Genomic DNA, 18525 nt, shown 5'->3' with positions numbered 1-18525 from the left:
CGTCCATAGTTTCTAACAAGAACTGGAGTCGTGTTTCTGTGAGCCACGGTGACAAACTTTCACTTCAACAACAGGTGCTGGGTTCCACCCGCATCATTTTCTCACCCATGTCGAAGTGATTTCCCTAGTATTCTGACTTGATCATGACCCACCGAAGCTCAGGATGGCGCCAGTATTATGGTTAAGCTAGTGCCTGGGTCCCTCCACTTGATGGCACAGACGAGTTGGTGTCTGTCAGTTAAAGCTCAAAACCTGTTTTGTGGTTTGTCATGTTCATGTTCAGTCACACACACCTTGTCCTGGTCCGGACCCTCGGACAGGTCTGAGCGACGTTTGTGGCCCACGAGTCAGACGTTTGTGCTCCACAGGCAGATTGCTTGACTTCCTGCTGAGATGGTTGTTCAGCAGTCAGGTCGCGCATCCGAGTGCGGGCTGGTATTCGACTGGTCGTGGAATAAGTCGGCGGTCGGGTCCAAGCAGCTGTTATTCAGCTGATCGCTGCATCGATTCGCCGATTTAGGAACATGAGCGTGGCACGAACGACGGCATAAATTCAGCGACTCCTGGGATTGTTTAATGACAGACGGTTCCCTCGGCGGCAGCGACGGCGCAGCCGGCGGAACTTCTCTCATTCATTACAGCATCGACCTGCCGTCAAGCGAGTCAGCAGAAAAAGAGCGGCACTGGTGTCTCTCCTCCTCGCGCTAGCTGGCAGTGCCGACTGTCAGCAGCTATTTCTCAGAAGCGCCTGCCATCATTGCACACAGCAGTTGGTCAGCTCAGTTACTGAGCTTCAGATCAACTGATCCCGGGTGGTTCCGTCTGGACCTTCAGCTTTGTGAGGTTCTGGTGGTCCACTCACTGACCACCAGTCTGACTGCTTGACACATCATTTAGCTTGTGAAATCACCTTGTCGAACTGAGCTTGATCCGACCGAGAGGCTCGACAGACGTCGGCCCTTTGTGCTTGTTATTGCAGCAGTCTCAGTTGTTGTGATGAAGGTGAGGAGATAACCTTGGTTTCTACTCTCAGGTTCGGCATCGTCCTTCATCGGAACGAGCCCATGCTGCACAAGGTGGACCTGGAGAGCATGTCGTCCGTGAGGAACATCAGCCTGAGGGAGTTCAGCTGCGTCCCCAGGTCGCTTGCCTACACCCACCTGGGCGGCTATTACTTCGTGGACTGCCGGCCCGACTCCACCGGCGCCACTCGGCCTCAGCTCATTGTCGATGGCGTGACAGACAGCGTGATCGGACAGAACCGGGACGTCACCGGGACTCCACACGTGTCTCCTGACGGCCGCTACCTGGTGACGGTGGACGACAGCGACGGCCTGATGAGGATCCAGACCATCTCCGATCACGGAGAGGTCCAGGACCCGTACGACATCCACACCAACCTGCACATCTCGGGCCTGGCGTTCCAGCGCTCCTTCACCGAGCTGCACCAGTACAACGTGTTCGGCAGCTCCGGGCGCCAGACGGACCTTCTGTTCGTGGAGCTGAGCAGCGGCAAAGTGAAGATGATCAAGAGCCTGAAGGAGCCTGTCAAGTCGTCTGAGTGGCCGTGGAGCAGCGGCAACCGGGTGGTGGTCAGCAGCGGGATGTTCGGTCAGTACCTGGCCAGCCCCTCCAGAGAGTCGCTCTTCATCCTGGACGGACGGTTAAGCAAGCTCAACTGTGAGATCACGGAGGTGGCGAGGGGGAACGTGGTGGTCTGGGTGGGGGACTCGTAGGTAGACGTGGCACACATCTGTAGAACAAAAACCCAAAGTCAGGCAAGCGAGACTCACACGATGAAATGATTGGTAATTCACCTCACAGTGCCGCAACCAATTGGCACAGTGTTGCTAACATGTTCCTCAAATGAAGAAATCTAAACCATCCGGCCTCAAAACAAACAGCCCGACCGTCATGAGGATGGACTTTTGTCGTGCAGTCAGAACAAGTCATGATTCAGTGAGTGGCTATTAGACACGCCCCCAGCTTCCAGCCAGGATCCCGCCCCCAAACGTCGGGGGTCCTGGCTTCCGTCATTTCTGAAACCATGTTGGATTTGATCTGATGTGACTCTGCGGTTCTAAATTGGCCGCTACAAATGTCCACGCCACAGCCAGACACAATGGGTGTCTCCACATCCCTGGTTACCGCTCCATCTTCAATAGCAACCATTCCTGTCCTTCTTGAATCAATCCTAAAACTGTGTTGGAAGCGTGGCTTGTTTTCGAATTCAGTTCCAACTGCAGCCACCAGAGGGAGACAAAAATCCATCCTCATATTATTCGGCTTAATGAATGAAGTCGTCTCTAACGATTGTTACGATTTTATTTCTGTAAATATCGGAATTATTTTTCCCAACTTTTTTCCTGTGCCTTCAAGGAAAACTTCTTGATTCCCTGTGTGACTGCACAACACCCCTTTCTCTCCAATCCATTGGTGCGGATTTAAAAATCCGTTTATCCGACGACTTTGAAGTCGGCGCTCGTCGCCATTCCGTAACCTGAAGTTGTTCCCGATGTTGGGAAGATGAAGTCCCTGTTAGGTGGTAGCTGCCCCGTATGTGTTGATAGGGTGATCTCGGAGATTCCAGGACCAAAAGTAGAGATGTGCTAGAGGTGGGTGATGACTCGCTAACGCTAACAGACTGTATGCAACACCTTCAACTCCGCGTCTGTATGGGAAGGTCTCCAAAGTAAAGAAGCGTAACCAGTGAGGAAGTCATGTTTGGAGTTAGGTAGACCACCAAAGCCAACAACTGGCAGCAAAACGCTATAGTCGATGGTTAGCTTCAGGTGAACTGAAACGTAGCAGCGGGTGGTGAACCCGGGGGTTGAAACGGTGTCAGGCAAGTTTGTGTTCCCTTCAGAACATCAGACAGCTGCCGGACCTGCAAGTCCAGTCAGTCCAGGACCAAAACCAGCGGAGCCGACGGGTGCGAGCCAGCAGCTTCTGCTGCGGCAAATCTGCCGAAGGAAAACTCGTCGACCCGACAGTGGCGCTGTCGCAGCTCCTTTCTATGCATCTTCACTCTCGACTTGCAAAATGTGTTTACGGGGAGGACAGGAAGTGACGTTGCCACGGAGATACACAACGTTCACATGTCCAATCTCTGCTGACCCGTCTTGTTCATAGTTACGTTGTGAACCCTCAACCTTCATCCAACAACCTTCAAATCCGAAGCAACTCAAATGACAAATGTCAAGACCTTTCAATCTCCAGTGATGATGTCACTTCCTGTCCTCGGGAGGCGTGTAAATAAAGTACAAATGTGTCTGTGACCTCACGTGTGACCACTTGTTTATTCCCACCTTGTTTACAAACAACCGTCGCTGTTCTCATGTCTGTTTCCTCCATGTGACGCTCGACACAATAAACCTGAAGAACAACCTCTGCCTCCACGCCTGACTTCCTTCACTCCGACATCTTCACTCGCTCATCACAGAAGCCTCACTGACCTGTCCTTTCATTGTGCGTCAGCTGGTGTGTTCTTTGTGTAGGTATACGTGTCTATTCATGCCGTGTGTGTGTGTGTTTAAGCTTATATATCCTAGTGAGGCCCAATCTTCGGGAAAACCCTGCCTTGTGGGGCCCTTTAGTTGGCGGTGAAGCTCCAATTTGAGGATTAAAACCTCAAAATAACTTCAGACTCCTGCTTCAGGTTAGTGTTTTGGATGGATAGAGGCTTGGCAATGAGAGGTCCCCACAATGTCCTGACAAGAATGGAAATACAAACAAGTGTGTGTGTGTGTTGCATCAATGAACAAACAAACAATGAGCAGTTTCATCAGCAACAATTAGTCGTTCTGCTCGTCTGCTTTGCTTCTCTCATTAAAGTAGTGTTTATTTACATTTTGCTGACAAACAGATGTCGACTCTCCGCTCTCCTCGTGCTCACCTCTCTGTGAGAACCTGCCCTCCACTGAAGGCTGTGGCACCTTCTTCCTAGTCTGTTTCCCCTGCGCTCCAGTCGCTGCTGCTTGTTTTAAAAATGTATTTATGGATCTTCAGGACGGTCGGCCGTCGCCATGGCGCTGACCTTTAGCCAGCTTCATTAGCGATCTTCTCCTCGTCAACAGATTGGGCTCCAGCGTGTGAATTCCTCCTCAGACTCCTGTCAGCGAGTCTAACTTGGAGCAACAAACCTTGCAAAGGTCTCACCACTTCTCAGCGATGGATAATTAACCAAGGAACTTCATACGTGTGTTGTGGGGCGTCCATGTTGGTCATGTGACCCCCACCGGTCACTGGTCAGCCAGACCCTGACCCGGTGAGGAGGTTCTAGAGCAGCGGCTTCGTCAGGTGTGAGGAACAGAACGTTTACTGTGGCTTTTTATTGTTTTCCCCTCGCTGTCTGCGCTCCTGCCTGAGAGTCAACCTTTGGGGTTCACTTAGTCTCTGAAGCACACAATAATGAGGTGTTGAAGGAGCGCACCAGGAGAAGCCCCCACACACCCACACGCGTACGCAGCGGGTGATGATGATGAAGGCGGCGGCGCTGAGTGGGATCAAACCGTCCTCCTCTTCACGCTACAACACATGATTGGATGTAAACAAGTTTATTTCGGGAGAGACGAGTCGTTCTCTGACGGCGCCGCAGCAGGAGCAACATTTGGCTGAGGAACTTCAGTCTCCTCAACTCGGCAGTCTCTTGTTTTACACCTGGTGGGGTAGACGCGCTCGCAGCAGATCAGCTTCATCTCAGACTTCCCACCGAAACTCTCTCGTCGCTGCAGGTCTGGACCCGGACGCTGGTTCATCTCTGGAGAACAGCTCTTCTGAGCGACTTCTGTCAACCTCTCCGGGTGTGAAGCAGGTGTGAACCGGGCTCACTGTTCCTCCTGCAGTACCGGAAGACAGTAGTGTGAGAGTTGGATCTGATGGGCTTCAGCGCCACCTCAGCCTGGCTTCTCCATCACGACCGGATAATGCAGCTGGAGAATCAGAATGAGAATTTAATTTATTGCCATGGTCAGTGGGGAGCCCACCAACTAGGAAAGTGTTTTGGAATAAAGTGCTGACAAAAAATAAATAAATTAATTAAATAAATAAATAAAATAAAATAAACAACAAAGGCTGTTCACGATTTCAACAGTCTGACGGCCGAGGGGAAGAAGCTGTTCCTGTGACAGTAGGTTCTGGTCTGGATGGACCGTAGCCTCCTGCCAGAGGGAAGAGGAACAAACAGTCCATGTCCAGGACGAGAAGTGTCGGTCTGCAGTCTGCACTTGTCCCTGAAGGTGGTGCTGCTGTACCAGACGGTGATAGAGGAGGTGAGGATGGACTGGATGATGGCCATGTAGAACTCCACCAGCAGCTTCGTAGCAGCAGTCATAGTTTTCGTAGCTGCCTCAGGAAGAACATTCTCTGCTGTGCCTTCCTGATGAAGGACCTGATGGTTGGTTCCGATTTGAGGTCCTCAGTGATGGAGGTTCCTAGGAAGCAGAAGGAGTCCACAATAGGAATGGGTAAACCAGCCAACATGAGAGGGGACAGAGGAGCTGTTACTCTCCTGAAGTCTATGACCATCTTCACTGTCTTCTGGACGTTGAGCTCCAGGTTGTTTGTGGCTGCACCAGGACACCAGCCGCTCTACCTCCCTCCTGTAAGCCGATTCATCTCCATCTGAGATGAGCCTGATGATGGTGGTGTCATCTGCAAACTTGATCAGCTTCACGGACTCATGGCTGGATGTGCAGCAGTTAGTGTACAGGGAGAAGAGCCATGGAGAGAGAACACAGCCCTGAGGAGACCCGACAGAGTCCTGGAGACAGACTTTGATTGTGAAAAAAGGAGTGTGCGTCTGTGTGTTCGATGGTTGTTGGTTCACTTCTTGCTCCGCTGGCTTGTTCGATGCCGCCTCTCGCTCCTGTCATGATGAGCTCTAACCGAGTCAGAGTGTTTCAGTCTGCTGAGGCCGAAGAGAAGACTCACAGGAGGCTGAGACTTTGGTGAGAGTTGAAGTGCTGCAGAAACAGACAGGAGACTCATCACGCTTCTGTCAAGACGTGTTTGAGTTGTTTTCCAAAGACGAGTTTCTCAGAGTCACAAACTCACTCTCTTCATCTGGAACACAAACAAACCCACAACAATAGGCGGCTGAGAAGGCAGCTGCACGCGCGGCGTCAGACACACGTCTGGTCGTGATGGAGGAGCAGAACGTTCTGTGATGTTTGATTCAGAAGATCAGCTTTGTTCTGACTTATTTTAGTCCCTGCCATGACACAGGAAGGAGGCTCTGCTTGGTTAGAGAGGCTGTTAGCGGGCAACACCAGTCAAAGCACCGACAGCTGCTGATGCTGCTCCAGAGTCTCGATTCAGGTTGAACGGGCCATGGAGAACAACTTCAGAGACAACCTGGCATGGTGGCTCCAGCTCTACACAGCAGGACGCTGACATGGCTGTGGACGTCAGACCTGGGGTTCTGATGGTTCAGAGCGATGGTTCAATACTCGGAGACTTGACAAGTCATATCCAGACCCAGGTCACCTGCATCCAGTGAAGGACCCTGACAAACGTCTCTGAAGCCAGATCAGTTCCCTCAGATCCACTTGACATGCTGAGCAGGCTCCAGTACATTACAAATCATATTTCCATAATCATCAGGGTCAGAGGAATGAAATGCAAATGAACCACCAAAGACGTGAAGCGATTACTGTAAATGCCGACGGCCTCTCAGCTCCGGAGGCTGCACCTGACACACAAACCCATTCAAGCAGATGGATGTTTGCACTGAGAGGTAAATATGCAGATGACACGCAGCGTTCGACTCGCCCTGCGGAGGGCTTGTCAGACCAGGCAGGTCAGGTGACTGAGGGGAGCGTCATGAACACGAGGTGAAAGCTGCTGTACCACTCCTGACATTGCCTTTAAGATACTTCGAGTTGAACTAATATTCCCGACTTCGCACTCCTCACTGACATGAGTGATAGAACTTCTCTTCACAACAAGGCTTCAGTTGCTTCTCACTGCTTCTGCGGCAGCAGCTCAACTGCGCCACCAACCTGGACAGTTCCAGTTGCTGCTAATCACATGGGTCACGCACGTTGAGCAAGGTGTTCACCTGAAGGAAGCAGGCCCCCCAGGTTCTGCTTCGAGTCTGCCTGGACGACTCTACTTCTCTCCGCTCACTGCTGGATTGGACCTCCCTCCCAGGTCCATTAGTGGAGCTCCGTCTGGTCCCGGCGTGATGATAAAGAAAGGTGGAGGATGGAATCTGTTTAGCAGCCTTTGTTTTCTGCATTCTCCCGTCGCCATCCGGAAAATGTCATGACAACCTTATCAGCCGGAGTCACACACGGGAGAGTCGACGGGTGAGTGATGGAGGGGAGCCGAGAGTGACGGGGACACTCGTGGACCAGAACCAGCTGCTGTTCTGAGCTTCGCACTGACGCTCACATGCACAGAGAGAGAGAGAGAGAGAGAGAGAGAGAGAGAGAGACTGACTCTCTCACACAGATTCATGCTGACTGCTTTCTGAGAATGTGATATGATGAAGTGAAACAGTGAGATCATTTCACTGCAGGAGACACGGCATTTCTTCACTGGAACGACAGTGAGAGGTCTTGAACCTGCAGCCCTTTGTCTCCTACACATGAACAACAACCTTGGGAAGAGATTCTTGACTTTGGTGTCTTTGCCCACACACACACACACAGGTGTGTCACACCATCCTTGTGGGAACCTTTCCCCAGCCTCTCCCTCTAAACCAGGGCTTCTTAACCTTTTTGATCCCGGGGCCCACCTTTCCCAGAACAAATTATTTCATTTGTGATCAACAACCATATTTACTTAGACGTAAACAAACCAAAACCTTGTGAAATGGCATGAAACCACGTGATCATCAAAGATATTTATTTGTCATTGAAAAGTAAATTTACGAGATGCAAACTGTTGGGAAGATTGGAAAAACTGAATAAAATTCAGAATAAAATTAATATAACAAAACCACGTCTAAATATTAGAAAGCGATATATCTTTTATTTAAAGTGTAAATGAAAGTATCGCCATAAAAGGTTCTAAGTAATTTTCAAAACTGCTTCAAACAAAAAAACTTTTAGTGGCCCTATGGTTGAGGTCTGTACCAAACTGAAACCCAGTTATAATGGCCCAGTTATTTTGAAGTCTTCATCCTCAAATTGAGGCTTAACTTTGTGGGGTCTGGCAAAAGCGCCCTACAAGGAGATTTTTCCCCCAAAATTGGACCTCACTAGCACAGATAAGCATAACCACACACAGACAAATCCATCATTATGTCCAAGTTCAGGTAGAGTGAGACGTTAGAATAGCACTAAATGCCTCCAGCAAATTCCACCTCCCTGTGTGAGGACAGACGAGGCCCTCTGGTGGTCACCTGGTGTGACCGGTGAAGGGCCCTGACTGCTCTGACCTCATGACCTCAGTTGCCCCGTCACGGTTGTGAATGAATCCCACGAGTTCCCAACGTGAGATTCAAGGACGAGGAGTAAGAAGCGACAATGATTATGTGTCAGAGCTGCTTAGACCCTGGGCGCTATATTCACCAAGTGACGGGTTCAATTCCTGCGCGCTGGCTTATTAAAATGCCTCCGTCTCGCTGCCGGTATCGACCCGCGCCCGCCAACGTCTCATTTGGACTCAGTCGAGGTGCAGCCCCTCCCACCTGAGGGTGACTCGCTGGCTGCGAACCTCCAGCCAATGGCCGCGTTAGCCATGTGTTCTGGATGGTTAAGTTTAAGGGGAGAGGCTGGTGTGTGTCGCCTGACATTGACAAAGAAAGCCTTGTACCGCCTGAGACACGCCGGGGCGCCCGCCCTCACCAGCCGTCTCCGTCGTTCATCAAGCGTGCTGCTCTGCGAGCGGCCATGGCGGCGTGATGGAAGAGGCTGCGCTGCTCAGACAGAAGTTACGTAACGGCTTTGTTGCTGGTGAAGTGCGGAGTCTTACACCCCGGCCCTCTCACTGCTGTAATTGTGATCTACGGCGGATTAAGTTTTCTCACGGTTATCGCTGATGAGCTCTTAAATAAACATGAATCATAAAGGCGAATGGCGAGCTGAAACCAATCTGCGAGCGCGAGCGATTACCTGGCGTCAGAGCTGCAAATGAAAGGAAAAAACAGCAGCCTGCACTTTGTGACTTAATGAGGCTAAAAACCATTAGCACAGTGAGAAACACACAATAAATTACTCAACCAGCAGCGACTTCATTACCAGCCAGGCGGCTGAAGTGTCTATAGATTACTGGAGTTTCCCGCCGCGGCGATATTGCTCTCCACATAAAGCACATTAAGATCTGGTAATGTGTGCGAGAAAGCTCTTGAACTGGCAGGCGGCCTCCTCCACGGGTGGAGATGCTGCACCCCGCTTGTCTGACGCTCTGAACTGAGCAGTGACCCCGGGTTTTCAAAGCCCTAACAGAGTCAGCTCCCCGACGGTCCTCACCCGCTGACCCCAGAGATGACCCAGGTGAAACACAGTTTGGTCCGTCCTGGTGAAACCATCTGGAGCTCCTCTGTTGGTGGCTCACACATACTGTATCTTTGAAGGAACTCACAGCAGCTCGTGAGGTTTGGGTTTCTCTCGCTGCTACTAACAACCATGCTGTGTCTGTCTCCACGTTGCCAAGGAAACATCTCAGCCGCAACAAGGACACAGTGGTGCTCTCAGCTCAGGAACTGTCAAGCTCATTGGTGCAATGGGAGAGGTGAGGGCTCTTCTCACTTCCACTCACAGCCTCTGAACCAGAGGTTCTGATCTTCAAGCTAGGACCACCTGAAGGTCCTAGCATCACACCGTTGTCAAACTTCCTCTCCGGCTGACGGAGGAACAAACTCCTCTGTGGCAAAGAACCACGACATGTGGCTGCACCGTCCGTCTTGACAGCTAGACCAATAGATTTGACCTCTCTCAGCCTGCTCCTCTTCTTCTTCTTCACTCAGTGATGAATGTGATGGCAGCCTCTGCTCCTTTGCTTCCCTGTCATTGCTCCAGCCATCTGCTGTCGCGGCAGTAAAGCTTTGTAATTGCTGCTATTAAAGCAAAGAATTCTTCAGTTGCAGAGACAGTTTGATGGACCCTGATGTGCTTCATCCCTGATGATCTGTCCTCTCGGTCCAAGCTGCTCCGCGTGACGCTCCACCTGAGTCAGTAGCTCAATGGCAGGAGATCACTTGTCCACTTCCTCTGCTGTGAGGAGGCTCGGGTGGTGGAGGAGGGATGTGGGGCTCAGCAAGGCAGCGCCTCTGCTGGTGGAGGAGTTGCAGTCTCTCCGGGTCTTGTTCACGAGTGAGGGAAGACTGGCAACTGTCTCTGTCTTCATCTCCTCCGCAGATAGAAAGCTCTCAACTGACCGCTTCAACCAAGGTCAATTCGGAGTGACCCGTAGAACATGAGCTTCTCTGTCAGGACTCTCTCTTGATCTGAAAAAAGAGGAGCAACAGTGTTGCAGGTTTGGTCCCATTAACATACTGCCACTCGGTGGTCAGACATAGTCACTACAGTGGCATCCCCTAATTCTGCTCGAGGCAGTGAAGGTCAACGTGGTGAAGTTTCTTGCTGTATGCAGTGGTTTTCAGTGACACCTGAACCCCAGGAAGCGCAGTCATCCAGGAGAGACTCAGAGGAGAACCAGCAGGGAAGCCCCCTGCTTTGGTCTGGACTTCAGGCTGGTTTGCATCTGTGGCCGAGTGTGTTGGTGGACTCACAGACCGTAAGAGGTCTCCAGGTTTCTCAGGGACTCCAGCTGCTGCGCGATAGCACATCTGTTGTTTCAGGATCCAACTTCTGAAAGTTCTTGGATTGTCTGAACTTTTCTCCAAAACTTTATTGACAGTCAGTTGTGTTGGTAGCAATGTTTCCCAGCTTCATGATCCATCTGGACAGGATTCCATCTGGAGCGTCTCCTCTGGAGCACCTGCTGAACTCGGCCCTCCTTTCCTCCTCGTCGCTGTAATGAAGTGTGTGATTCTGAAGTGATAAAGCATGAATCATTTACACAGGCACTTTTACAATCATTAAATCCAGATTAGAGAGGAAGCGGAGCGTCGCATCGACGAAGTGTTTTTCATCAGACAAGGCTGTTTCGTTGTTTGTGTTCATTAATGAATCGCTGAAGTCTGGTTAATGACTCCAGAGTGAGAGGACCAAGGCTTGGGTTCCAGATGAGACACAGGCCCTGTGACCCGCAGAGATCAGCTCCTGCAGCTGCCGACAGGTGCAAACCAGCAGAGACGTGGAGTAGAGCTGCTGACGCGAGGACCAATGAAGCCTCGACCCAGCATGAGGTCCAGTCCGGACCTCTGCCCTCAGGTGGACACAAGCGGCAACACAAGTATGAAAATGCATAAGAAGATGACACATGGGCGTCTGGACTTCAGAACCCTCCGCTGCTGAGACCTGATTCACCAGAGTGAGAGATAAATGAATAAAACCTTCTCCACTAATCCAGCATCCGTCAGTCAAAGTGAAGAAGCTTTCGCAGGACGTCGTCGGTGCTGCCTGACCTTTAATAAAAGCATCATCACTTCAGGCGTCGCTCCTCACAAATCTTCTCTATCTCAGACCAGACTGCTGCGACTCATTAACATTTCATAAAGAGAAGAACCAAGACGTTCTTCATGAGTGAAATGAAAAAACTCAGAGGAGCAGAAGTTTTCCTTCCATGAGAGTGATGATCAGAGCCGTCTCCGCCGGCTCGGCTCTCACCAGAGAAGAGATGAGCACCGGTGCTTTTGTCTTTTCTATTTAATCACTGTTAAATGGAGTGAGTGGGACTCGACCTGCTGTGGACCCCGTCGGCTCATTCTTCATATCCCGACTCATTAGAGCTGCCAAATGTGGGTTTGCTGGCTCAGTTTGTTCGCTCCTAATGGAGCTGGCTGGATCACAGTAGATGGGCGACACACTGAGGTGAGGTCGGCGACCGAAGGAGCTGGATCCAAGATGGACTTTGCTTCTCCATACAGCCTTCTGCTCTCCTCCCACGTTGTTAGTGATGAAACTCTGAGAGCCTGAACCGCTTCACCTGATGGAGAAGAAAGTGACCACACACAACAACACAACACAAATGGTACACGAATAAAGGAATCAAAATGAGAGGCAAGTGAAGATGGAGTCGAACCAAGTCAGTCAAAACAGACTCCAGAGCCATTTTCTGAACATGCTTTCTTTGAATTCCACACGAGAAATGGACAGAAATTAGAAGCTGTCATCAGTGGAAACTCGGGTGATCGACCGGAACACTTGTCGGGTCCTGAGCTTCTGTCTCTTCTCCAGGTGAGCCAACCCGTCACATCAACCCGTGAGTCACGAGTCAAGACGGAGCGCAGAGCCTGACGTCGCTGGAACATTGGCAGGTTGTTGCTAGACTGTTGAACTTCATGTGCCCAGAGAGACTCCGCGTGTTGCTGTGACTCGAGGAGCTAAAGGCTAACTGCGACTCTGAGCTGGACTCTGTGTGCTGGTGAGCTGATGAAGCGGTGAGAGCGTCCAGTTTGTCTTTGAAAGCATCCGTCCACGACGTACCGCAGCGGCGATTGTATTTCTCCAATTTAAAGTCGCATTCAGAGAGGCGTTTAAACTGCTCCCGTCCACAGCGGCAACAAAAAGTCGCTCCATTTTCCCTGTGATTCCAAGTGGGGTGAAGTCAGCACGACGTCTGGAAAGAAAAGGCGAAGTTGCCACTAAATCAATGGCCGTGGCTTTACTGCTTCAACATGGGGGAATTTGGGAATTAAATCTCCCTCAGCTGCTGATTGAATTCCAGGAGCGGAGCCTTCAGGAGCGAGCTAGCTGGTAATTACCCCCATGTTGGAGCAGCCCGAGTGGAAAGCAGCGCCAAAAACAGAATGAGAATGGATCACGAGTCGTCCGGCGCCGGAGCCCATCTGTTTTAAAGACGGACAAGAGATGGGAAAGAGCCGGAACGAGGTTTCGTGCCTCGGCGGCGGAGAAATGAGAGTCAACCTCAGAAAGTCGCTGCTCCAAAACCACTCTCGTGACGAGACTCTGACACCGGAGACTCGACAGCTCTGGGACCGGCTGTTCGGAACCATTCCTTCACTCAACCGTTTCATTGCCGGTTGACAGAGCCACTGACTCAGCAGAAACACGTCTTTGGTCCCCTGGAATGTCACAGACAGTAGCTCGGACTCAGTGCGTGACTCTTCCAGACACGAGTCTCTCACAGCATTGACCAGGTTTAGCTTCCTCTACACAGCAGTGCAACACTGCCAGCTGAAGGGAGGAGAAGGCTGGGAATGAGAAGGAAAGAATGGTCCAGTGAAGGAAGGAAGGAAGGAATGGTCCAGTGAAGGAAGGGCGATGACAGAAGGCAGCAAACAAATAAAGAGCTGCTGAACTAACCAAGAAACACAGAATAAAACACAGTGAATAAACTAACAGAGGAAGAAACAAAGAAGGGGAGAGATCAAAGGATGAGCAAACAAGCAGCTAAGACCATGCAGGGAACGAATTAACTAAGGGAACAAGGGAAGTCGGTTAAGTAAGGAGCCCCAGAAGAAGATAAAATGGCAGATCAAATTAAAAAGGAGAAGACAGAGAATGACTGTGAGGAAGGAAGGAGACAATGAAGGACAGAGGGAAGGATGAGCACACAAGGCCTTGGACTCTGGCTTCCTCCACAGCTCGCCTCTCTGACCCTCAGGTTTGGAGTTGAGCTCTGGAGTCGCTCCAGTGTTGGAGTCTGCTCTCGACGGCGCCTCCAAGAGGAGTCTGACGTTGGGAATCCCCGATCTCCAATTTCCCCATGATCCTTATCTTCATGAGCTCATTATTTCTGCGGCGGCCGCTCATCTGTGGCAGTTATCTGGTGAGCAGAAGCAGCCAATTAGCCCGCTTATCTCCGCAGATACAGAGGAGAAAGACTGAAATGGCTCCATCAGTCCAGCGCGTGGATTCAAACTTGGGACTGTGGAGGCGGCCGGGATCATGACGATTCATTCACAGCTCAAACCTTCATCTGGATGGAACCTCTGGTTTCTTCAGCAGAGTAACTCGGCGAGATGGTTGGGTCTAGACGGCTGCTTTCTGTAACCCTGAGGAGACTCGGAGGTCAGCAGCTGCTGCAGATGATTGAGACCGTCTTCTGGAAGAACAGTGAGGTGTCCACCTCTCCAACATAGAAACATTCTGGAAACATCTCGCAGCATATTCCAGGAAAAACGTGTTAGAATGAAGGAGCGTGGAGACCTCTAATGTACGTTGAGAAGACTGCAGTGTTGAATTGTAACACTACAGTTCTGACAGAAAACACTTGGTTCGGCCAGACAACCTGATCCAATTCAGATCTGGTAGGTAAATGTCAGACTCCGTGGAACCATCAAGAAGGCTTTATTTGGGTTCCTCTCCTGGGTTTCTCAGCAGTGCTAGCTGTGCGCTCACGGCCCCACGTCACAGTCTGACCTGCAGCTGATCCCGCCCACCCAGGAGTTAGCATGGCGACCACAGTCTCAGCAAAGATGCTGCGCTTGTGTCGTGACCAAACCCCTTCAACACGCTAGCAGCTAGCATCGTGGCTAGCACGGTGCCTCCTGCTATTGCTGTCAGGGGAGATTGATGTTTGTTGTGGAAGAAGGTCCTTGGTCTGTCTCCTCCACATGTGTGAACGTTCCACCCCGACCGGAAGCCCCCGCTAGAGAGCGACACAGACCTGGTTTCAGAAGGTTGATGCCTGTTCCAGTTCAGGTTTGATGCTTGGAAGGATGCACCCTACTTTCCAGCTCCACTGATGGTCTACGGTCAGTCATGCAGGTTTCCTCCTCAATACGAAGCTGTTTTTCTGTAGTTACAGGACACAACTGATGTGACTCTGGACAGACAAATCTTTTGATGCTGATGGACCTGTTGGTCTTCAATCAAGAACGCACCAGAACAAACCTCTGAGGAGGAGGAGGAGAGAAGGAGTGGACCTTCTGACATGCTTGTCCCTCACTGCCAATGATCACGTCGGTGATTAAAGTTTAGTTGAAGCCAGAGAGAAGCTCAGGAGTGACAGCACAGGCGTGTCACTGCAGACAGGAGGAGGGCATAGTTCAGGGAAGAAGCTTTGTGGGAACTGTGACTAGATAAGGGGTGACCTGTTGCTGGAGGACACTGCTCCTCTCAGTCTCTGAGAAGTGAAGGATCCCAGCAGGTCTGCCATGTCAGATCAGGTGTAATGGAAATGAAAAAATAAACTTGGACATTACGGCGTGGACTAATTCACTTTCCTGTCCAGCTGTGTCCTCCACATCTCCCACTGAGACGTTCACCGCAACTCTCCCGCCACCGTCTGCTCGCTGCTCACTTCCTCTCCGTTCCAGCTCCATAGGCCTGCAGCCAATTTTCGACAGAAATTAGATTACTCACAATTTCTCTGAAACACAACAGAAGTGAAGCCAAAGTCGCAGAAAAGTTTCCGCCTGAGCTCTGATCCTGGAGTGAATGTCCAGGGTCCTGAGGAGGGATGTCGATCTAGCTGGAGCTCAGAGGATCTTAGGGCCTTGTTCATAGATGACAGGAGGATGGACACTTCTTCAGTCCTTCTTCTCCTCTCACTGAGTGAGAGGCTAGGTTATCCAGGACCATGAGGAGGCCCCGGGGCAGACCCAGGACACTCTGGAGAGATGAGGTCTCTGTGGGCCTCTTCACTGCTGCTGCCCCCATGACCTGACCTCAGACAAGAGCAAGGACTTTTCTTAAGTGTTTGTCAAAAGTCTGAAACTGTGTGAAACCAGTGCCTCGTTCTCCATCTTTGTTTTGCTGTCACTTTGACCTCGTCGTGTCCATCCACAGCAGCTCCAACATCTCGGAGATCCTTCCCTCTGACTGCTCTTCTCCATGTGTGTGGTCCGTGCCTTCAGCGGTGAGGGAAGGTCACGTGACGAATGAGAGAAGGTCGTGGGCTCTTCATCCATCACTGTCCGGCTGACTCCCTCCTCTTCCTCAGCAATGATGGGAGGACGCATCAATGTTATCAGCATGCAGCAGACAGCCGCGGCGAACAGAGACGGTGACTTTCAGCCTCTAATTACCCACAATCCCTCAGTGGAGGCAGAAGCAGGTTTGTTGGAAAAACACCACAACGTTGGACAAATCGTTGCCAGGATGAGGCAGAGGTTGAAGGACGACGTTGGAGGGCTTTCACACAGCGAACATCAAGACAAGTCACTACCACACGCCACTGTTAGGAGCTGACCTGCATGTTTCCTGCAGTGGTCAGTGGCTGGAAGAAATGCTTACAGTGGCAGAGAATCCAAATTAAAATAGCTTCAGATCTGCTTACTCAGCGTTCTAAAACAGCTGCAGTCGGGTTTATTGCCACATGAGTGAGTTTTATATTCCAGAACTGTTCTACATTGAAGATCATCAGTCGGAGCTGCTAGTGTTTGCTAGTGAGTGTTGAGCTGGTGGAGGCCTTCATTCCCACCGTGTCTGTCCTCACCTCACTGTCTCTTCTCAGGTCAGGGTGACAGACAAGTGCGATGACACTTCTTAGTTCTGTCTGCGATGCGACGCGTCTCAGTCAAAGTTGAGAACTTTTGAAAACAACTGTAACGCCGTCTGTTTGAAGAGGCTCAACCAGCTAATTGCTATTTGCTAGTTGTCATTCGCTGAGAGTTGCAAGTGGCGCAGGAACAATCACCGGGTGCAAACAGGCGAGACTGTTGTTCCATCACTCGGGGTTCACTCCAGCATGTGCGATGAGGAGGAGGAGGGTCGCTCCTGTCAATACCACCTGTTTAAACAGCCGCACCGCCGACTGCTAATGAGACCTGGAGCTGTGGCTTGTTGTAGTGTGCTCAGACGCGAAGCTCACACGTGGCATAGATGCTAACAGCTCATAGCTTTGTGTAGAGATATTCGTTGTTTAAAGGGCACTTCCCTATATAGGTAGGTTTGTGTATATGTGTGAGTAAGAGTGTATGTGTATTTATATATGCAGAGTTTGGCCGTTGCGATAGTACGTGTTCGTGCACGTCTGAACATCAAAGTTTTGTAAGTAGCGGTAGCACGCTAATGGTTAAGCTACTTCATCACGCATGGTGGAGGACCCCAGGGGCATTACTATATTACTTTAGAATGTATTGTGGGACCTGTATATTAATGATATTTCTCTGAAAATATGTCAATGTTTTGTTGTTTTTGCCAGATGCGAGGGAAGTGGCTGCACCGAGTGTGGACAACAACTTGACTTAGCGTGTGCTTGTTCCGTATTGCAGAGGCATCGTTTAAACACGACAGTGCCCCGGTGACCATCTGGGTGTGCAACATTTGTCGTTGCAGCCATTCTGAGTTGAAGGGTGTGGACCCAAGTGGGGCGTCGATGCTTCATTCATCATCAGTCATTGTGTGTGTGTGTGTGTCTACTCAGGTATTGTCCACTGCAGAGCAGACTGGTCCTTTCTCGTTCCTCACTCCTGATGGAACTCTCGGCCCACAGACCCACAGCAGAGAACATACCCTTCCTGCAGGTATCTTCTCCCAGCTGTCTGATCTCATCCAGAACGTCAGCTGGTCCCAGTGGAGCCAGCGATGATGCTGTGGATTTGATCTAATCTGAGTTCAGCCTAATGTGGTGTGAAAGTGCCGGGCTCGTCCTGACGCCGCTCCATAACTCACTTGGACATGCTGCTGTCGAGTCAGATGCCGGGCAGCTGCGGGGGGCAGCGGGATGGAGAATACTGATGCTCTGCTGAGCGCTTCTCTGTCTGGAGTCTGTCCCCTCAACTGCTGAGCTGAGTCACATGGCTGCTTCCTTTCCCCTGATAATGAAGCTCTCAGTAGATGCTGTGATGATTCACATGAACACCAGAGCTCCATATCTGGGTGAGGAAGGGGTCCTGAGGAGAAACAGAGGAGCAGGTGATGGAGTTTCAGGTTTCTTCTGACTGATGCCTGTGGCGCATCTTGCTGTGGCTCACACAGTTTCTCTGACGGCTTCCTCTCGTCAGGGCGTCTCCTGGACAGGCGTTCAACTAGGAGGAGGTCACCAGAGATGAGGTCCATCAGCTGAGTGTGGAGAGAGGGAGACGGACGGACTTCACCTCAAGATTCTTTTTGCTTGTCTTGTGTGGGTTCTACTGCATTTGGAGGACACACACACACACACACTGTTTGTCCAGTGTAATGAGGTCTCTCCAACATGACCAGGAAGAAAAGTCATCATCTTTGGAGCACGATCGGTGCTGGATTATAATCTCAGATCAAACATTCTCCCTTATAATCTGTTTGACTATTCTGAGGACGACGACATCAGATGTGATGGTGAGATGACTGTGGAAGTCACGAGCACAGAGAGACCTTCAGGAAATGTGTGAAGACTTCAGGTTAAATGGTTCACATCTCTGGATTCTGTCAATCATTTGTGTCTCGTCTCAATTGTCGGAAAAGTACGAAGCTAAAACCTCGCGTTCGTTTCAGAGTAACAGCGTTCTGTTGGCGCCATCTAGTGGCTAAAGGGTGAACCAACCCAGCGTGTTTGCAGAGGACTGGCTTCTCATAACAAGCCACAGAGGTCAGTCGTCCGTCAGAAGTCATGGTGAGATGG

The 18525-nt window shown here is 50.8% G+C and overlaps 1 protein-coding gene across 2 annotated transcripts in view; it reads left to right on the top strand.

Annotated features, from left to right (window-relative positions):
- The window catches only part of fstl5 (follistatin-like 5), a 60219-nt gene extending 56833 nt beyond the window's left edge, over positions 1-3386 (top strand). For both annotated transcript variants that reach the window (XM_053878616.1, XM_053878614.1), the window contains one exon: positions 1034-3386. In XM_053878616.1, the coding sequence (XP_053734591.1) occupies positions 1034-1736 (703 nt within the window). In that variant the 3' untranslated portion in view covers positions 1737-3386. The remainder of the gene's footprint in view (positions 1-1033) is intronic.
- The last annotated feature ends 15139 nt before the right edge of the window (positions 3387-18525 follow it).

Source organism: Synchiropus splendidus, chromosome 11, assembly GCF_027744825.2.
Source record: "Synchiropus splendidus isolate RoL2022-P1 chromosome 11, RoL_Sspl_1.0, whole genome shotgun sequence".
Taxonomy (NCBI): Eukaryota; Metazoa; Chordata; class Actinopteri; order Syngnathiformes; family Callionymidae; genus Synchiropus; species Synchiropus splendidus.
The sequence above is the reverse complement of the archived record's forward strand: the minus strand, read 5'-3'. Positions and strand labels throughout refer to the sequence as shown.